The 21,211-nt window shown below is 41.3% G+C and overlaps 1 protein-coding gene across 14 annotated transcripts in view; it reads left to right on the top strand.

Moving 5' to 3' along the window:
- Window positions 1–2,336: 2,336 nt before the first annotated feature.
- Window positions 2,337–21,211, top strand: part of rims2b (regulating synaptic membrane exocytosis 2b) — a 62,868-nt gene continuing 43,993 nt past the window's right edge. For 4 of the 14 annotated variants that reach the window (XM_036145386.1, XM_036145384.1, XM_036145383.1 and 1 more), the window contains exons 1-9: window positions 2,365–2,678; window positions 2,945–3,108; window positions 9,953–9,985; window positions 10,110–10,211; window positions 10,475–10,685; window positions 12,149–12,294; window positions 17,796–17,970; window positions 20,156–20,390; window positions 20,487–20,768. In XM_036145386.1, coding sequence (XP_036001279.1) covers window positions 2,960–3,108; window positions 9,953–9,985; window positions 10,110–10,211; window positions 10,475–10,685; window positions 12,149–12,294; window positions 17,796–17,970; window positions 20,156–20,390; window positions 20,487–20,768 — 1,333 coding nt within the window. In that variant the 5' untranslated portion in view covers window positions 2,365–2,678; window positions 2,945–2,959. Of the gene's footprint in view, window positions 2,679–2,944; window positions 3,109–9,952; window positions 9,986–10,109; window positions 10,212–10,474; window positions 10,686–12,148; window positions 12,295–13,417; window positions 13,609–17,795; window positions 17,971–20,155; window positions 20,391–20,486; window positions 20,769–21,211 lie in introns of those variants that run through there. The other 10 variants (XR_004932278.1, XR_004932277.1, XM_036145382.1 and 7 more) reach the window with 8 other exon arrangements.

Below are 21,211 nucleotides of genomic sequence, written 5' to 3'. Positions count from 1 at the left end.
ATCAATAGCCAATGATTAAGTAAAACGTGAGTATGATAAAGTGCACTGGGATCACATTGTGGATATTTTGTAGGTTATGTGATACATTTTAGCGTTTTTTTTTTTATTTAAACCAATAATTGGAAAATCATGACATATATTTATTTTTTAGCCTGAAGTAATGTTGCTTTTAAGGGTTTTAGACCTTTGTTGTTATTTTTGTTACTTGTACTCTCCTGTTTTGTGTGGCTGGCCTTGTTCTGGCTATCATCTCAACTATTCGCATTGAGTATATAAGAAGGTACACTGTATATAACTGATGCACCTTTTCCTACATTTGGCACCTTCTCCTGACTATTGACTGACTATTGAGCTGATGAATGCAGCCTAACATCGACATCAGCCTGTGGCTTTGGTGAGACATTAACATACTCAAAGGAAGATTCTTTAACTTTAGAATGTACTTTGTTAGGTCCACAAAGAGCAATTTGTTTGCATCAAGCAGTGGTAGCAACCGTCTCACACAATCCCACAAGCGATTACTCAGACACCCGACAAGACAGGAAGACAAGAGGCAACGCCACAAAGTTAAAAGGAGATCAAAAAGCATACCTAATAAAGCAGATATTATTTCAAGAATTTCTTTCACCTCTGGAATGTTGCCCAAACTAGAAACATCCGGTCCAGAAATGTTGCTGTCAAACTAGTCCATGCATTTGTTACTTCCAGGCTGGACTATTGTAATTGTTTATTATCAGGAAGTCCACAAAATGCAGTTCAAAGCCTCCAGGTGATCCAAAACGCTGCAGCGAGAGTTCTGATGAAAATTAAAAACAGAAATCACATTTCTCCTATTTTAGTTTCCCGTCATTACCTTATACATATATAAAATAATATACTTTACATAAAAAAAACAGTTCTCTCACTCACCCCTCATACTCCTTTGCAGGTGGGTGGCTCTCTATCTCTCAAGCTCGGGTCCTCTACCAGAGCCCTGGAAGCTTGAGGGTTCTTCTTAGGATCTTAGCTGTTCCTAAGATCTTCTGGACTGAGATGTCTGATGTTTGTCCAGGGATCTGTTGGAGCCAGGTCTCCAGAGTGTGGGTTACTGCCCTAAGTCCTCTGATGACCACAGGCACCACTGTTACCTTCACCTTCCAGGCTCTTTCTAGTTCTTCCCTGAGCCCTCGGTATTTCTCCAGTTCCTCATGTTCTTTTTTCCTGATGTTTCCATTGATGACCACATTGATCACAATGGCTGTCCTCTGCTGTTTATCAATGATCACAATGTCTGGTTGGTTTGGCCTTTACCATTTTGTCGGTTTGTATCTGGAAGTCCCACAGGATCTTAGCTCTGTCATTCTCCACCACCTTGGGAGGTGACTCCCATTTTGACCTGGAGGTCTCCAGTTAGTATTCTGAAGGGATGTTTCTGTACGCTATACCAGCCGCTTGGTCATGACGTTCCATGTATTCCTTCCCTACTAGTATTTTACACCCTGCTGTGAGATGCTGGATGGTTTCTGGCGAGAAGACACCATCCAGCATATAATCAGTATAAGTTCAATCAAAGTCGAACATCTGAAATATGAAGACCCGAAATATGGTTAAAATAAAGAATAAATTACATTTATAAACACACACACACACACACACACACACACACACACACACACACACACACACACACATATATATATATATATATATATATATATATATATGTATATATATATATATATATATATATACATATAATCTACAATAATATTTTAATCTAAATTATTGTAAAGTGAATAATTATTCAATACCGACATTGTTTAGTTCTAGAATAGCTGAATCTACAGTATTTTAGCATGAGCCATTGCAGCTATCCCTTAAAATCGTTATTATTGGTGGTGGTGTTATTGTTGTTGTCCAGCAGAGGGCGCAACCATCCATCTAATTTTAGGGAAGCAACGATTTTATTTGTGGAATTCGTCATTTCTATTATTATTTTACATTTCGAGGGCATTAAATGATGATCATTATTAAGCATGATATTATAGCTATTATATTTTGTTAACAGAAAATTTATTTTTTTGCTAGATTTTCTTTTCCTTTATTATTTTTAACGTCAATAATATTTCATATTTTTCTTCTCATCACCATATTAGTGAATCCAAAAATAGCGCGAAAGGCTCCCAGGCTGAGCGTGCCGGAGCCATTTATAGCTAATTGATTGATTGACTGCTTTGAGGGCTCGGTTGTATTTCTATCTTCGGCTGCAGGTCTATGTTTAGCCTCTTAAAAAAAAAAAAAAAAAAAACACCCTCCACCCCCGCACTTTCGCCACCACCGCCCACCCGCCGACGACCAGCTGATCTTTGTTGCACGTAAGCGCCGTCGCGTCGCGTCGTGGCCCCGCCCCGCTTCCTATGGAGGATTTATTTATTTTCTCCTCCGTCTCCTCCTCCTCCTCCTCTGCTGCCGCCGCCGCCGCCGCCGCTGCTTGCGTCCATTATCGCCGAGAAGAAACAACGGAGGAACCACAGCGGGACGACGCGACGCTGCAGGCCGAGCACACCGCCCCGGAGGACGGAAGGATGCGAGCCGACCGCGGGACGCAGAGCCGACGGGAGCCGCCGCCGCCGCTGAGCACCGGAGGAGGCACCATGAGCTGGGACTAAACAGGCAGGAGGACTCCGCTGCGCCCGTCGGTGAGGAAAGGAGGGATGGAGGGATGGAGGGATGGTAAACAGGTGGTCTGATGGCGGATGAGGCTGCAGACGCGTCTCTCTGCGCACGCAGACGCACCTGGAAGAAATAAAAGCGAGCGCTCTGCGGGTTTGCAGCCCGCATCATCATCATCATCAACATCACCATCGTCATCATGATTTATTGACGGCACCGACGCCCCTCGGCCGCCGCTGAAACGGCCCGGCTGCCCCCCCCCCCCCCTCTCCTCGTCCTCCTTGTCTTGCAGCGGCTCTCGGTCGGGATGTCTGGCGCGGCCGGACCCGCACCGCCCACCGGGGCCGGAGCGGAGCTGCCGGACCTGAGCCATCTGACCGAGGAGGAGCGGAGGATCATCCTCTCCGTGATGGAGCGACAGAAGAAAGAGGAGGAGAAGGAGCAGAGCATGCTGAAGTGAGTGGCGCTTAAAAATCTATGTAGCCCCCCCGCTGTCACCTGCTGCAGAAGAGACACGACGTTCACAAATAAAACGATGACCCCCCCCCCCCCCCCCCCCCCCACGTGGAATAAAAAATGAAGGTTACGCCAGATTTCTGCCCAGTTTCTCAGAGAGCAGGGAAGCTGAGCGGGCAAAGCAATCAGAAAGAAGTGATTGAATTTGTAATTTCAAAGCATTCTAGGATAGTGGTGGTTGTTGGGGTGCTGTTCTTGGATGGGGGAGACCCTGCTGCCCACCCCAAGTCCAATCAAACACATACCCACTCCCCCCAGCGGAGCCTGACCTGCTAATAATTTTCTTATTGTGCAATTTATTAGAAGAATGAAAAAAAACAAAAAAATATATATAAAAGAAATAGGTAGGTTGCAGAGTGCAGGGCCGGATCTAGGAGGATGTGGCCCCTGGGCTTGAGCGAGTGTTGGTGCCCCACCCACAGAAGTTTTTTTGTTTGTTAGTTTTGTTTTTTCGCTCCTGCAAATTACAATAGATCTTCAGATACACGTTAACTTTGAGGTTTTTAGTCTACGATCATGTGAAAATAGATATTATACAACAATCGTTTTGTTTCCTCTCCAAAAGACATTGTTTCTATCTATCTATCTATCTATCTATCTATCTATCTATCTATCTATCTATCTATCTATCTATCTATCTATCTATCTATCTATCTATCTATCTATCCCATATTTTTCGGACTATAAGTCACTCCGGAGTACAAGTCGCACAAGCCATAAAATGCATGATAAAGAAGGAAAAAACATATATAAGTCGCACTGGTGTATAAGTCGCATTTTTGGGGGAAATTTATTTGATAATATACAACATCAAGAACAGACATGTCATCTGAAAAGGCAATTTTAAATAAAAATAGAACGGAGGCAACAACAGGCTGAATAATTGTACGGTTAGCTTACGCTACATGACAACTGAGAACGTGCCTGGTATGTTAACATAACATATTAAAAGCTATTCAGATAACTATAGCATAAATAACATGCGAAGAAATTAACCAAAGTGCCTGTGTCACTCCAAATAACTAAAATCCAGTGAAAGGTGTCACTTTCAAGTAACTCCGTTAACTCCGGAGGCAGAAGATGCGTCACTTCCGCTTGTACGTCGCTTACGTCTGATTCAACACAGGCCTAGAGCGCCCTCTTGTGGTTTGGTGTGAGAATAACAGTTGGAATGATATACCGGTAAAAATGTGTAATAATTTCACACATAAGTCACTCCAGAGTATAAGTCGCACCCCCGGCCAGTAATAGTCATCTATACACAAACCCCTCCCATAGGGATCAATGTTTAGCTCTGGAGACTTCAAAGCTAAACATCTTTTCGTTTAAAAAGCTACTTTTGGCCCCTAAAACCGAGGAGTGCTGGACCACGGCCCCATTTAGACCTTGCTGAAGTCCGACCCAGAGTAAAAGTGGTGCAGGTCACAAACTCCGTTTTCAAGAATCTGTATTCAGCGCTAAATAATTCAGTCTAGGTTTGATGAGTCTATATATTCCTATTTCCACTCTTATGTTTAAGGTTGTTTTTAAAGCTAATTTTGGCCCCTGGGACAGTAGTGCATTAGGCAAGGAGCCATTTTGGCCGTGACAGAAGCCCATGCTGGTTTTTTGTTGTTGCATTGCAGGGATGGTTCTGAGTTCAGGTCCAACTATCTTTATTGACAGACTGGGTTCTGTAGCCTGTGGATATTTATACAATTAAATTATATTCAGAAGAAACAACACACCTACAGGGTTTGGAGTCTTTGGATCGGATCAGAACCCGAGATTCTGGATTGGTGCTTTGTGTGTGCCATTTAGCCAGGATGCTTTGTGGGTTCGTCTACAGGGCTTGTGCTCTTGAACCTAAAAACTGGCGGTTTTGCAGGCTGCACACATGTCACCGGCTGCCCTTCTGTTTCTGTTGGTTTTAATTGGACTGCAGGACTAAATCCAGTTATCTCATTAGTGGGAGTGTTGGTGGATCAGTGGTTGCGGTTTAATATGAATCAAAGTGTCTTGAGCTCTTGGGATCTTTGAGGAATGCAAGGATTCAGTTTAAAATTGTACATTTAATTGTGTTTTATCCAAAAGTTCAGGAAGGAAATGGATCGGCTATAGCTTAATTGCTTTTCTAATGGCTGAACAAGAAGTTTAGTTTTAACAGTTTGAGGTGAATGAAATGGAGAGAATCAAACGGTACCGTCAATGAGTGTCTCATAACGCAGATTATTGCACAGTTTGTGTACTAATATAGCAGCACGATCAAAGGAGTTCAGATGTTATTGATCATGCTGCTGAAGCCCCCTGTGGCCACCAGGTGTCTCTAAAGACAAACCGAGTCTCGTGTTTGTCCTGCTTAGTGTTATGTTGAAGTAAGACTCAAGTTTTATTAGAATAATCTCAAGAAACTGATAAATATAGACAACATGCTGGTTATTTTCTCACACAATTGAAGGTATTTAGGATTTAGTGAATTTTAAATGGATCAGTCTCTGATTTCCCCCCCAGACCCTGAAGATCACATCACAAGTATTGTCTGTTTGTACTGTAAGTTTTTTTTTATCTGTCGCATTAATTTTCTTTGTCTGTTTTTCCTCTTTTCTATATAAGACCTGCTGAAGTCAGACAGGACAATATAGGTTAAGTGAAGTCAGACATGTATGAATTCAGGAAATAAACGAGTGGCAGAAGAACGGAAGAAACAGAGAAACTAAAGAAATTACAGCAAAACAAAAGGCTGATATTAACTAAAAGCTTCTTTCTGACTTGCCTCTAGAATCTCATGATTTACTACTTGAAAATTTCCTATCAGAAACACTTCAAACTCTTTACAAACTAGGGACCTTAGTTAGTTGAGAAATATTGCTGGACCCTAGAACCACTAGAACCATCATCTGGATCCTCGTTGCTGCTCTCATAGAGGTGTTCTTTGGCCACTTGTGACTTATGATAACATTTAAAATCTCCTCACAGATTTTTAGAACCTCTCTATTGACCATTAACATAAAATCCTAAACTTATTGGACATCTTTACCTTTCTGTTCAACATCAGAAGCCCATAATGATCCCATAATTTATCTCTCAGAGCTACGGTCTTGCCACTATGACTTCATCACTGATCAGAAGTCTCTCTTCGTGGCATCCTGATGACCTCTAGATCAGAATGAAAGAACCCCGCAGTTTACTGACATCTCTGAAATATTCGCTGGCTACTGAAACCTCATCATTACCTCTTCAACCACCTTACTGATCCATAGAAGCTTTTCACTGACAGAAAAACAATATGACTTCTAGATCCTCATTGCAGATCTTAATGAGCTCCTCGTTGACCACTACAACCCATTCATTACCTCCACATCTTCTGTACTGATCTTCAAGGGCAGTTCACCGACTGCTGGAACAACATCACAACATCTAGAACCTCATATGATCTTTAGAAAGTCTCCATTAAAGGAGCAATAAGTAAGATCTTTATTGTAAAATTAACCTAAATCAGTCTCACTTGTCCCCTGGGATGGAAGTATCATTCCCTTATAAACAATCGGTCCTCTCCATCAACAATGTCTAAGTCAAAGTTTTTCTCCTTTCAAAACCTAGAGGTATGGTGCGGAAATACTTTGGTTCAGAATATAGCCCGTGTTTACTTCCTGGTTCCTGAGCCAATCAAATGAGAGTTCCCAGGGTTCCCAAAACCACAGCGCAGCATTTGGTATTTTATCTTTGCAAAAGAGAAGCAGCCTGCAAACATGGAAGCCAGTAAGAGAGAGGTGGACCAGAAATAGAAACAGAATAAAACATCATGTACCTGTCCTGTGGAAGTAAAACTGCACAGCAGCTATGGACCGTTGAGGAAATCGCTGTTCTCCATGGTAGGCGTTGTGTATGTGTTGTTCTGCTTTGTAACACTGGGTGTCATTTTTACCTATTGCTCCTTTTAACTGTTAAAACCAAATTCTGGGTTCTTCACCATCATTATTAATATATTAGAGCTTTTTAGAGGCATCTATAACCTTAATGAGACTTCTTCAACTTCCTTACTGACCTCAAGGAAGGCCTTCACCTACCTCTAAAACCCTATCAGAATCTCCAGACTGTTCTTACTGAGCCATAGAATTTGTCTATAAAGCCTTTCATCTGACTATTAGATCTTCCTTCCTGTCCTTAAACATCTTTAGAATCTCATTATCTAACTGCTGTGATTAAGTAACCTCTTATTGAGAACCGACACAGAACCCCTCTTCTTGCCAGTAGTTTCTTAAGTGATGTGTGCCGGTCCCCCATGAGACCCTTAAGAACCTCATACTGACCTCAAGAACCCCACCACTTTGGAGGTTGCTGATCTCCTCATTGACAATTAGAACCTTTATGATCTCTAGAATCTTCATACCGATTTCTAAGAGTTGTTTACTGACTGGTGCAAACTCAACATGACAACTTTAAGGCATGACAGGAGGGTCACATGAATAGCCTTGTTTGTGTTTTCCAGAAAAAAACTGTACAAATACTGGGGGCCTTGAGAATCCTGCTAAATGTGACAACAGCACCATCTGCTGGTTGGTCTGTACCTGCAGTCAGTAGTATGGGTAGGAAGGGATTCCCTGTAAACCTCAGAGCAACAGCTTCACTGCATTGATATAATGTACAGTAGCTATGGTTGTCTGTAGACAGTGACGTGCGGTGAGGTTCATAGCTGGTGAGGCACTGACGTCATCAGAATCAGATTTGCAAATAGATGCATAGATTGACAGCAGTTTACAGGTTATGTTTCACTTCTGCATCCTTACACATACAAACTGTAGCTCACAAAACACACATTTCCTTAAAAAACAAAACAAAATAAATGTTATTACTGTCTTACCTTTACTTATAAATTAAGTCCATGCGTCGCTCCTTCTGCACAAAAACATCCGTCACTTTGCGATAGAAGTCCTCCTTATCTTCCTTCAGTTTTAAAAGTCTCTCTGTCTCAATGGAGATCACTGCCAGGGAAGAAAGCCTTCCTTGATCCGTCCTGTTCCTGCTGTATGTTTTCAGTCTCTTCAGGGCTGAGAATGACCGCTCCACTGACGCTGTAGTAGCTGGCACCGTGAGCACGAGCTGGAGCAACTTTGTCGCCTCAGGAACAGTTACAACAAGAGCCTTCTCGGCCAAAAAGTTGAGAAGCTGTCCAGGAGATCTGCATTCATCCCTCACCGTTTTTAAGGGATGAATGCAAGAGAGGAAAAAAATCACTATCTCTATTATAATCTATCGCTGCACTTGACTTGCTTCCCGAATCGTTTAGCCTAGCTTGCTGTCACTTACTCGGCAGTTGAGGAGTGAACAAGACGAACGTCTGGGATCTTGAGCGCCCCCTGCCATGAGGCAAGAGAACTGCCTGCCTCACCTCGAATCTGTTCTCTGCCGTTTATAATCGCTCATTACACGAAACACGTTACACAAACACAGTTGGTGACAAAAAGCACTGTACATTATATACATAAGCTAAATTATTGGAAATAAGTTCACATATTAAATTTGTTTAAACCATTTTATTGACGCCGTACAGCAACATGCTCTCTCCGCTTAGCAGCCAGCGCAGAGCCAGGGGTTGCGCAATCCAAGGTGAGGCAGAGCTCGCTGCTGCCTCACCGGCATCGCTTCCAAGCATTTGAATGGGAAAATAAGAAAATTCAGCGATTTTGAACAAATAAAAATCGAAATTGGTGAAGCTACATGAAAAATAAATATTTTTTAGTACAAACCACCGGATGAATATAACAATTTAAATTACTTTATGATTATATATTTTCTTTCTTTCCATGATGGCTGGTGAGGCACTGCCTCACCTGCCTCCCCTGACCGCACGTCACTGTCTGTAGACGAATAATATTGATAAACTCCTGAAACAGTATAAACCTTAATGGTAACCGTAGTTTGTCTTTGATATTAATGACTTGATCTTATTTTTAACATATTTTCAGCTTGTCTTTTATGGGTCTCTGAATTTTATCGATGACGACGTTAATGATTTGTTAAAAATAAGAAGTGCCGTCTTTCCAGACAGAGAACATGGTGTTGAGTTGTATGTCTTTGTTTTGATTATAGGGATGTATCAAGCTAAAAAACATTTATATTGTTGTTAATATTAGATAGTTAATTAAATTTGGCAATGTTGAAAAAATCCAGTTGTTAAACAGTTATAAAATGTATTATTATTATTATTATTATTATTATTATTATTATTATTATTATAGGAAGTAGTCTTTGCAGCAATCTCTCACCCTGAGCAAGCATGCGGCGACAGTGGAGATGAACCTCCAGCTGAACCAGACTTTGTAATAGAGCAGCTTTGAGTTGAGAGGAGAGCAGCCAGTTAAAGCTAAACTCCATAATATTTGGGTCTGTTGTACTTTCTACAGGGCAGAAAAACACAGAACAGAGAAGTTAATGGCAGCAATGGTTTAAAAATCTACCTCGGAAATAGCCACAGCTAGACACACTGGAGCACCGGACCAAATAAGCCACATAAGAAAGAGTGGACATTGTTAATGGCAGCAATAGCTACAAAGTTAATCACTATTAGAATACATAACAATCCACACATGACCTATAGAGGTTTTAAATCGGCAGCAATTATATCCGCCAGTATTTGAAGTTACTTTCATTACTACCATAGATCATCTTCAGCATCCTATTTTTGTCAGTGTGTCTCCATATTTCTGTTTTAGTTTATGCTTCACTTTTGGTTAATTTCATTTCTGACATTGTTTTTATTCTGTTTCATCATCATCATCCTCATCATGGCCTTTTGTGTCTTCAGGGATGAGGAGGAAGTAAAACCTCCCCCAGCTTCGTAAGTACCTCAGAGTCTAAAAAACCCTGTCCTGGCCAAACCTCCTCCCCGTTTCCCAACCTGACACCTCAATCCCACGACGAAAGTGCTTCCTGTCAGCTGACTGTCTGTGTTACCTGGACAGGTGGAATCCGTTCTCAGGGTTCAGTCAGTTGGTCAATAATGTTGCAGCCAATGTGTCCGAAGTTCTGCAGGTTAAAAGTCCGACTGACAACGAGTCGCAGACGTGAGTAAAACCGAGAAGGTGAACTGATTGGAGGTTGATCTAGACCAGTGAATGAGGATCATTCTCTACTTAAAAAAAACATGCTTACCACCATTTGTAAATAATCCAGTGCAGAAAAAAAAGTCTCTTATCAATAAAACATTATAGCTAATGGAACACAACAACTGAGAGATGGGAAACAGTCATAAAATAGTCTGGTTATTCAGAGCAAGGTAGAGATTGACGAAGCATTTGACTTGACGTCACTGCTCTTATTCTTGCAGGAAGTTACATCAGCAGTTTGAAATGTATAAAGACCAGGTGAAGAAGCTGGGGGAGGAGCCCCCTGCGGCTCAGACGGCGAGGGCGGAGTCTCCCACCTGCGGCATCTGCCACAAAACCAAGTTCGCCGACGGCTGCGGCCGAGCCTGCTGCTACTGTCAAAGTCGCTTCTGCGCCCGCTGCGGTGGGCGTGTCTCTCTAAGAGCCAATAAGGTCAGTGCGGAAGGTCATATTATTTACTAGTGTTGCACCGATACCGATACCAGTATCATTATTGGACGGGGCTCCGATCCAGCACTAAAATGGTGGTATTGGTATCGGCGAGTACTAACAAATAACATTTTGATGTTTGTATGTCACTTGAACGCAGCCTTCTCTCTCCTGACAAGTGTTATACATGTTATATAAGTTCATGAAAGTTGCACTATTTTGGCATTTGAGAGCCAAAACTCAGGGTTTAAAAGAGATTATTCAATTATTAATGTACTTTTACTGTCTTACTGTTGCACTACTATTATACATGTTATAATTTCACGAATGTTGCACTATTTTGGCCTTTGAGAGCCATAAGTTTATTCAACTATTGTCACCCATTCCAGGTAGCCAATAAAAAGTTCTACTACCCTAAGTAGTATGCAGTTTTTCATATATATACACACACACATCAATTTCAAACAGATGGTATCGTATCGGCCAATACTGCACAGCCAGGTATCGGGTATCGTCTCGGGGCCAAAAAATGCCATCGCCGCAACAGTATTATTGACCTAGATTTTTTTTTTTTTTTTTTTTTTGATGGTGTTTTCCCCCCTATATATTAATTTAATTGTAATGTTCAGAAATGTTCAAAAAGCAAAGGAAATTATTTAAATAACTACAAGTAAGACAACAAAACGTGTATTATGCTAGAGTATTCATACCCATGAAACTTCCACATGTTGCGTTACAATCGGATGTTTCATTGTGTTTTTATTTGCATTTTATTCAACAGACCAAGACAAAGTGATCGATCATTGTAACATGGAAGGAAATGGATTTATGGTTTTTCAAAATTAATAAAAAGTTTGATGTGTTTGCATAGTTTGCATCTATGTTTAATTTGATCCCAGTATAAACAACCTGCTCTGTAATTTATACTGGGATCAAACCTTAGTGAAACTAAGCAGGTTCAGGTTAGAAAGCTAGGGGTAGGTGGTATGGACTTTAGATTTTATGGTAATGTTGTGATGATGATTAAAAGTGATGATAAAAGACTAAGAGGCCCATGGGAGCTCTGGAGGAGCTGCAGAGATTCAGGGCTCAGGTGGGTGAGGCTGTGCACTTCTCAAACCCGGCCATTAAAAAGGAGAAGCAAGAAGAAAACCTTTAGTAAAAGAAAACCATAAGAAGTCAATTTTGCCATTTTCCACAAACAATTTAGGAAGAAGGTTCTCAGGTTAGATGTAACCAAATTTACAATAAAATTAAATATTTTTTTTTTTAGATCAAATCTCAGCTATAGAATGGTCCAGACCATTTTGATAGGCATGGGTCAATTTCCTTCCTATTCCCAATTATGTACTACTTTGTGTTGGTGTTTCGCACAAAATCCCAATAAAATGTATCAAATATGTGTGAAATGTGAAAATGCATACCAAATGTAGGCCTGTGAGCATGTTGGTGTTGTGTTTTTTTAGGTGATGTGGGTGTGCAACGTGTGCAGGAAGCAGCAGGAGATCCTCACTCGGTCGGGGGAATTTTACCCCAACGCGTCGCCTCCACACGCACCAATGCAGGGGGCACCGGGGGCCATGGGGCCCCTGAGTAATGGAGCTACAGAACAGTAAGTGTTATTTAAAAAGCTAAAAGAGAACAAACACATTTTGGTTTAGTTGTCTTCTTCCATTTGGAAGATTAGGGGCCCCTGCATCACGCCCAGAAAAATCTAGTTGTGGCGCTAAGAGGCCAACACCAGGACACTGGACACTTTCTCTCTCCCCCGTTCAGGATTTACAAGCTTCTGCGTTACATTGAGGCACAGTCTGACGAGTGTATACAGCCTCCGTGTATATATCCTTTTACTTCTTATTTTACTGTATTCTTATTTTTTGTCTGCACCATCAATGCCAAGTCAAATTCCTTATAAGTGCAAACCTACTTGGCGATTAAAGTTGATTCTGATTCAGAGTCCATTACGGTCCTTGTTTTCATCAGTAAGATTTAGGCAAACAAACAAACAAACAAATAAATAAATAAATAAATTAAGCTAAAAGAGTTGTTTTTTTTCTGGAAAAGTGCTTCTTAGAACCTGTTTAAGGCTAAGAAGGGTTTGCAGGTCTGGAACAATTTAGATAAAAATGACATTAACAGGTAGGAAAAGAGAAACTGAAAGAAACACCAAATGTTGTTGGGATAATTTTTTAAGCTTCTTCCACAAAGAGAATCATTTAACCCTCGGTTACGTCTGCAGGTTGTTACTGCTGAGTCAGTAAAATTCAGACCCGTCCTCTGATGTCTGACTCAGTCATAATTAGATCACACACAAAATTTACCTCCAGACCCCATGTTCAACACAGAGAGAGAGAGAGAGAGAGAGAGAGAGGCTGTACCTGCTTTCCAAAGCCCGCCCTCCCCATCAAACATGCACAGCCCCCATATACACAAACTCTGACACACACGCTAATCAGATTAACAGAATAATAATCCCGCAGCTCACTGGGGATTATTGCCGCTGCTAAATACAGCAGGCTAACACACACAGGCTAACAGGAGCTAGCACAGGTGACGTAATACCTTAGGTGGGCGGAGTCAGAGTGAGATGGATGGCACTGAAGAGAGGGAGTGTCATGACACAGGCTGCAAGGAAGGAGGGGGGGGGAGCATCAGTTGTACTCCAGCTGTCAGTTATAAACCTGCTGAGTGTGTGTTAATGTGTGTCAATGTGTCGTGTGTTGAACCGGCACACGAGGCTCACAGAAAGCCAGGAAGAGGCTCTTTGTTGACACACCTGAGCACAAAAAGCAGGTTTCAAACACAAATGTCTGGATCCTCGTCCGCCCGCAGAGTTTTATCCGGCTGAAATGAGCGTGCCAGCGTGTCGTCTTGCATCTGCATGACGGGTGTATTAGTGCACGCTGACAGGACACGGTAAACGCATGTAAGTATGCTCCCCGGACACTCGGTTATTAGTTATCTTCACTGGAGCGTTTGTCAGCTTAGTTGTTGGGAGAAGGATGGTGGAGCTGGATTTAGATGCCGAGCAGTGAGTGAGTTTTATTCTGAGTAGAAATGTTATAACTGCAGAATCTCTACAGTTGTTCTGCATTTAAAGAACTTTTAAATGATGCCATGAACACTTACGTAGGTTGAATGACCCAAAAGATTGCCATGGTCAAAATTAAGGCGGGTACAGAGCTTTAAAAGCTGAAATTATTGCGCAACTCGTCTCCCTCGGCTTACATTTAAAAAATGGTTCACATTTGTGACCTGAGATCAGAAAAAAAGCTCAATTTCAGTCCTTTGATGTTTCTGTGAAATGTTCAATAAATGTCAGTTCCCTACACAGTCAGAAAAACTCTGGAAAATGATTTCATTGTTTTCCAGGTCTGGATAAGTATGGAAAAAAAGTATGGAAAATATTTTTTTCCTCTATTTCTTTCCTTGTTTCCTACCTTCTTTCTTTTTTGTCCTCTTTTCCTTTTAGTGTCCTACTTCCCTCCTTTTTTATTTGTGTGCTTCCCGTTTTCTTGCCCATTTGCTGTCTTTCCTGTGTGCTTTTTTCTTTTCTTGCTTGTCTTTCCATAGCATCCTCCACTCCTTTTCTCCAGTTTCCAGTTTATCCTACCTCACTTCTGTTTGCTCTTCCTTTCCTCCTTGTGTCCTACATCCTTCCTCTCTTTTCTGCATTTCTTTAACATGTCCTTTTTTTGCATCATACCTCTCTCTGTCTTCATTTCCTTGTATTTTACCTCCAGTCCAGTCTTGTCCAATTTTCCTTTTTTACTTCCTTGTATCCTCCCTCCATTTCATCTTTCCCTCCTTCTGTCTTACTTCGTTCCATTTGTTACTTGCTGTAGCGATATCTGCCATACAGCAACAGTAAACATTATGATTTAAAAAGACTGTTTAAGTACTCCTTCAGACTTAAATGAAAAAAAAAATACTACTTAAGCGAGTAAGTGTTTGCATAAACTTATCAAAGGAGAAGTGCTCATTGTTATCTGACTGATTTGCAGTATTTGAACATTTTATTGGTAATATTGATGTGTCTGCTATGGTTGGAGCAAATTAGAAATAAATCCTTCATGAAATAATGCATCTGATTTACAAAAAAGAAAACCCACAGAAAAAAAACACAAACCAGATGCAGAGATTTGTTGTGGGACTTTTTCTGATTTGCCAATTCAGTTCAGTTTTATTTATATAGCACCAATTCACAACACATGTCATCTCAAGGAACATTACAAAGCACTTTAAAGGCAATAAACTCATACAGACAGGTTGGTCAAAAAGTTTCCTCTCTAAGGAAACCCAGCAGGTTGCATCAAGTCTTAACAAGCAGCATTCACTCCTGGAGAAGCGCAGAGCCACAGTGGACAGTCGTCTGCATTGTTGATGGCTTTGCAGCAATCCCTGATACTGAGCATGCATGAAGCGACAGTGGAAAGGAAAAGTCCCCTTTAACAGGAAGGAAAAACCTCCAGCAGAACCAGAACCAGGCTCAGTGTGAATGGTTAGAGAAGACAGAGCAGAGACACAAAAAAGCATTGAAGCTCTGATCCAGGAAAAATGTCATAGAGGGTAACGGCAGATGATCTGCCCCCCAGGACGCTAAACAGAAGTTGTACCTACTATTAAGAGAAAAAAAGAGAACATAAAGTTAAAAGTTGAAATAACAACAAATAATTCCAAACTGGAGAACAGTAGGAGAACTCAGCAGAGTGAGAGAAATGGGTCTTTATGTCCTCCAGCAGCCTTAGCCCAGTCAGAAGCTTACATGCATTAATCAAAGGGACGAACATACATTTTATCTTTGCAATCATTTATTTCCAACCATCCATCTTTTGTCTTCTGCTCATACGAATTTGGGTCACGGGGGCAATGGGTCCAGGAGAGAAACTCAGACATCCCTCTCCCCAGCGACATGCTTCATGTCATTCTGGGGGAAACCAAGGCTCTCCCAGGCCAGATGGGATATTAGATTAGATGATTAGATTAGATTAGATTCAACTTTATTGTCATTACACAGGTCCAGGTACAAGGCAACATATATAGACCCTGCAATAGACTCTAGATCTTCCCCAGGGTTTCTTCCCAGTGGGACAGGCCCAGAAAACCTCCAAAAGGAGGCCCCAGGGGCATCCTTATCAGATGCCCGAACCACCTCAACCTTTCGATGAGGAGAAGCAGCAACTCTACTTTAAACTCTTCGCACCATGTCTAATTGTACGTTCACACTGACCACAAACAAAGCAAAGTTTTCGCATTAATCATCTGCGGTTTGTCGCTTGACATTTCGTCTCTCGGAAACAATCAGCGCAGCCAGTATTCCCCCAGCTCGCTTCACCATGTCATCAAATACGAGGAGCGTCTATCTGCTTACCGGTTAGATGTCCTCCTGTCTGTTCAGCTCACCGTGGTGGAGAAGGATTTTACTGAGCGAGTCACGGTACTGTATATAATGTAGAAAGCACCCGGTTTGGCAGGCACCACCACCTGTAGCTGCGTCTCGATGGCAGTCGCTTCCAGCAGCTACTTCCAGCTTTCCAGGACTCAGCATGAGGACCTCCTGGGGGGGACAGATCTCACTCCAGGACACAAACTACACACGTCTTAGGCCAGTAAATCCATCATTGTTCAATTAAAAAAAGTAAAAAACAAAGGAACTGGACTTGTTTTCCGTAGTAGAAGACGTTTCGCTTCCTCTCCAGGAAGCTTCCTGGAGCTTTTTTTTTTTTTACTTTTTTTTGGAATGACCATGACCTGGATGACTGAGAATCTTCACCAGCATAATTGTTCAATAGAAATATAGCCTAATTGTCCTAAATATGTAACATAAAAAAATTGTGCTTTTAAATAAATGAGCGAGGAGGACCTTCGACACGAATTGACAGAAAAGCTCAGATTTTTTAACTCAAGCGAAATTTGATTTTCCTCTTTGTGCCCAATTCGTGCCATTTGCATCGATCAAAGCGCCACGTTCGCGTCGCGGACCGTTAATTTGCTCTTGAATGCGCCTTTTACATGTGGACAACATCTAAATTACTCGCTCCATTCACCTTGATCTCGTTCAGTGTGAACGCACCTTAAGGCTGAGTCCAGCCACCTGCCAGAGGAAGCTAATTTCGGCCAGGATCTCGTTCTTTCAGTTATGATCAATACCTCATGGCCATATTTGTGGCTCAGCTCTTTCTTCACCACAACAGATGAAACAAGCTCCTGCATTAATCAGTCAGTCTGTTCATCCATCCATCCATCCATCCATCCATCCATCCATCCATCCATCCATCCATCCTACCATCACTGCTGAACAAGACACCAAGACCCTTAAACTCCTCCGCTAGAGGCAGAGGAGAGGCAATTATAACATCATAATGTAAGTAATGCGTCCAAGTCTTTAACCATCTGACCTAAAGTGTCCCCCTTTAGAAGAAAAATAAATGTTCAGCAACAACTCAAGACCCAAGTATCAAGACTATCATAAACCTGCTGGAACATCAGTGCCATTGTTCATATTTGAGCTGGTTTTACTTTGCCGTGGACAGAGGGGGACGGCAGGTTTTGCGGCAGAAACCTCCCGGTCAATATTTCCATCTACCCACACGGACCAGCCAAAAGTCTTCTGGAGAAATATTTTACAATCAGACAATACAATGACGGATCAGTTTGACGAGACGAAGCAGTCGAGCGGGGCAGTTGTCAGGTTATGGGGCTGTTTCATCGCCATCTTTATGAAGGACGAAGAGTAGAAAAGTTGGTCCCAAACACAAGTTAAACCTGGTTAGAGTGGGTTAGACAGGCTGACCGTCATGATCTCAGCCTGATGGGAAATATGTGAACTATTCTTAAAAACTGGGTTCATGCCAGGAAATCAACCACCTTAAATGGACCATTTCTTCATAGAACCGTAATCAGATCTCCAGCCTGATTGAAAGCAGCCTCTTGTTAATTACCATGAACTTCTGTTTCAACATCAAATATGCTTCTTGGTTATTAAATTAAGACAACAGCTATAAAAAAAAATTCCTTTTCACCGAACAGCGAAAAAGAGAAAAAAAACGCCGCTTCAGTCGATACAAATGACGTCTCCTCACATCTGATTGGTTTGTTCTGTGTGTCCGACAGGAGGCGGAGCCCCTCGGCGTCGTATTACGATGGCGGCAGGATGCCTCGCTCGCCTTCCGACCACGGCACGGATCGCCGCCCCCGCTCGCTACACAGCTACCATGGCAACGGCGAGGAGGAGCTACGCGTCCAGAGGCGACCGATCAAAGACAGACGAGGCCGCTGGCACTCACAGGTGGGTCGCACAGATTCAAACTTTATCTGCTTATAAATCTGTGTGTTCGTTATTTATACAGATAAGTCCATAATTATGCATCTACCCCTGACAGATTTAGATGGAAAAAATTGTTTTCAGCTAATCAAAAAGTTTTATTTCTGAACAGAACAAAAACAAAAAGGAGAATCAAGCTTGAATAAGATCACACTGCAAAAATGGAATAAAAATAAGTAAAATGTTCGTAAAATTTGTGTATTTGTCCTTGATTTGAGCAGGTAAATAAGATGATTTGCCAATGGAATAGGATTTCTGCACTTAAAATAGGAACAACTCATCTCCATCATCTTATTTCAAGTGCAGGATGTCTAATTATCTTATTTTAGGGGGTCAAAATACTTATTCCATTGGCAGATAATCTTATTTACCTGCTCAAATCAAGGACAAATGCACTAACTTTAAGAACATTTTATTTATTTTTAGTTCCGTTTTTGTAGTGCATTAATCTGTTTTTAACTTTAAAGAAATTGCATGTCTAAAATTATAATATTATAATAACAATAATGAATGGACAAATCCGTAATAATATTACATGAAATCCAACCCTTTTTTTTATCATTGCTAACCAGCTTTTGGCATGTTTTCACTGATATGTTGATCTTTGTCATCACCCTTATTTATTTTACACCCCGGAGGGCCACTCCAGATTGTTTTTATTACTTCAGGTTAGAAGAAACATGTTGGAAAACTGAACAGATTACTGTGAAGCAGAATCAGCCAGCCGCTATGAGGCACTGAGTGGTTTTGGGCTTTACTGTACATACAAAATTCTTGGTTATACCAATGAGTTATGAGTTATAATAATGACACACCTGCTTTGAAATGTAATATTTATTGTGGGGATATAATTTCCACCAATGTTGTACTGTTCAAAAGTGAATTTCTTTTCTATTTCTTCGTATTTACTTCATATTTATTAGTTTTTATTCCATTTAATGATGGTAAAATATGTGATGTTTGTTTAAGTAGGTTTGCCTTTATTTTCAGATTCTCTTGAAAAATGCATCCAGTTGATGCTGTGTGTAACAACAATGCTAATATATTGCAGCTACTCTTTAAAGCCTGATTTCTGACTCAGCAGTTGAGTAAAGACGCTTCAGTTTTAGTTAAAAAAGTACTATAATTAGAATTGTTAAATATATATTGAATTATTTAGAACACATTTTTCTAAAAAATATAAGCTGATTTAAATTTGTTTGCATTCTGATGTTATTTTAGGTCCAATTTAAAACATAATACCTCAGTTATAACCACACTAAATCATTACAAATGAATTTGAAAACAATGAATTCTTTCTTTTAATTAATACAATTAAAGATGGAGGGATTTCAATGGTTTTAAAAGCTTCTAGCTCTGCTAGGACCATGCCAAGCTCAAGAGAATGGGGGTTTGACAGGTTTAAATAATCTGCATTTCATGAGGAATAATCAAGACCAGGTTTGACTAGGCTGCAAATCTTGGGAAATATGTGGAACAACTACTTTGACTGAACTGATTGTCAAATTTTATTTAATATTCTCGCTGAGTAAAAAATGCCTCCAAAATCTGTTATGAAGTTATTTTAATTGTGGCACAAAAATCTGAAATCAGGGATTTAAAAACATCACCACCGGTCTCATTTTGCTCCTCCTCTGGCTTATCTCTTTCCGGCATGAACTTCACTCTTGATAAACATTATTGTTCATCTCTCAGCTTATTTTATTTATATATATATATATATATATATATATATATATATATATATATATATATATATATATATATATATATATATATATATATATATATATATATATATATATATATATAAAGTTGTGCTGCCTTCCCATAAAGAAAGGTTTAAACGCTCTTTGCTCAGAGGATGGATGCAGTATCATCCTGAAAAAGTTACTTCATCATCGCAGGACCTGTTGCAGATTGAATTATTTCCACAAATATGTAAAGGGTTTCACAGGAGGTATGTTGTGTGGCCAAATCTAGTCTAAATCTGACCACAGACTTTGAAAGGGAGTGGATCTAATGTGGTCCAAATGCCAAAGCTAGATTAATAAAAAACATTTACCAAAGTGCTGAATCTGAAGCTAACTGGAGTATTTTTAGCTAGACTTGGCTTAGGATGTTGACCTCTTCTCTCCTCCTCGATCAGGACCACCCCTTTGACCAGGTTCTGCTGGACCATGAGTTACGGCGGCGGCAGGAGGAGGAGTTTCAGGCTCGCTACCGGAGTGACCCCAACCTTGCTCGATACCCCGTGAAGCCGCAGCCGAGCGAGGAGACCATGAGGATGTTGGCTCAGGTCGGCCGGGTCCGCCACCAGCGTCGGCACAGCGACGTCTCCCTGGCTGCTGCAGAACCTGAACACCTCAACCTGAGACATACAGGTAAGTTAACACCAGACTCACTGTTGATGCCTCGCTTTTCCATGTCAGACTTAAGCCTGACCTGTTTTTTTTTATTTTTTATTTTTTGCTCCTCAGCTGTCCGCCAGAATCGGCCTCAGGGGCTGATTGGTTCTGGAGGTCAGAGATCGTTCTCGGTTGACAGGACTCCCAATCATCTCAGCCCTACATCCCCTCGCCGCAGCCCACTGCCACACCAACTCTTGGACCCGAGCTCCGCCCTCAAGAGGAAACCCCCCAACGAGAGCATGGCACAGAGGGGGAGGATGATGGGGAAGATGCGCGTGATTGGGAGTTTCAGCAGTTCAGAGGAGGAGCTGTTGACCACACCTGAATACACCAGCTGTGATGAGCCTGACAGTAAGTGCTTAAAGGTGTAGGAGGCTACAGGTCGAACTGTTTGTTATTGTTTATGAAACGACAAACTCGTTTTTTGTAAAGTGTGTGGGGGATGAAGGGTGTAAAATCCACAGTGTTGTCTGCTTTAGGACTGAGTAAGTTACAGCTGTGTCTTAAAGGCAGGGTTTCCTCCAGCGTATTATAAGCCTGGGGGACCACCAGGCTTATAAACATCGCCTGTTTGTTTTAAATGTGTCGTTGTTTGAGAGCGGTATAAAACGGTGAGTAAAGGTCCTGTCAGGGAGAAATGTTCCCGGTCGAAATAGCTGACATGCTAGGTGTTATTAGCTTTACACACACTTACACACACCAACCCGGTATTGTGCGCACTTCCCACATCTCACGCCGACACCTGCGGCCAGGATTTGCCCATTTTCTGGGGGAAATCCTATAAAGATATATAT

This window comes from Fundulus heteroclitus, chromosome 13, assembly GCF_011125445.2.
Source record: "Fundulus heteroclitus isolate FHET01 chromosome 13, MU-UCD_Fhet_4.1, whole genome shotgun sequence".
Taxonomy (NCBI): Eukaryota; Metazoa; Chordata; class Actinopteri; order Cyprinodontiformes; family Fundulidae; genus Fundulus; species Fundulus heteroclitus.
Note: the sequence above shows the minus strand (reverse complement) of the source record. Positions and strands in the feature narration are given on the sequence as shown.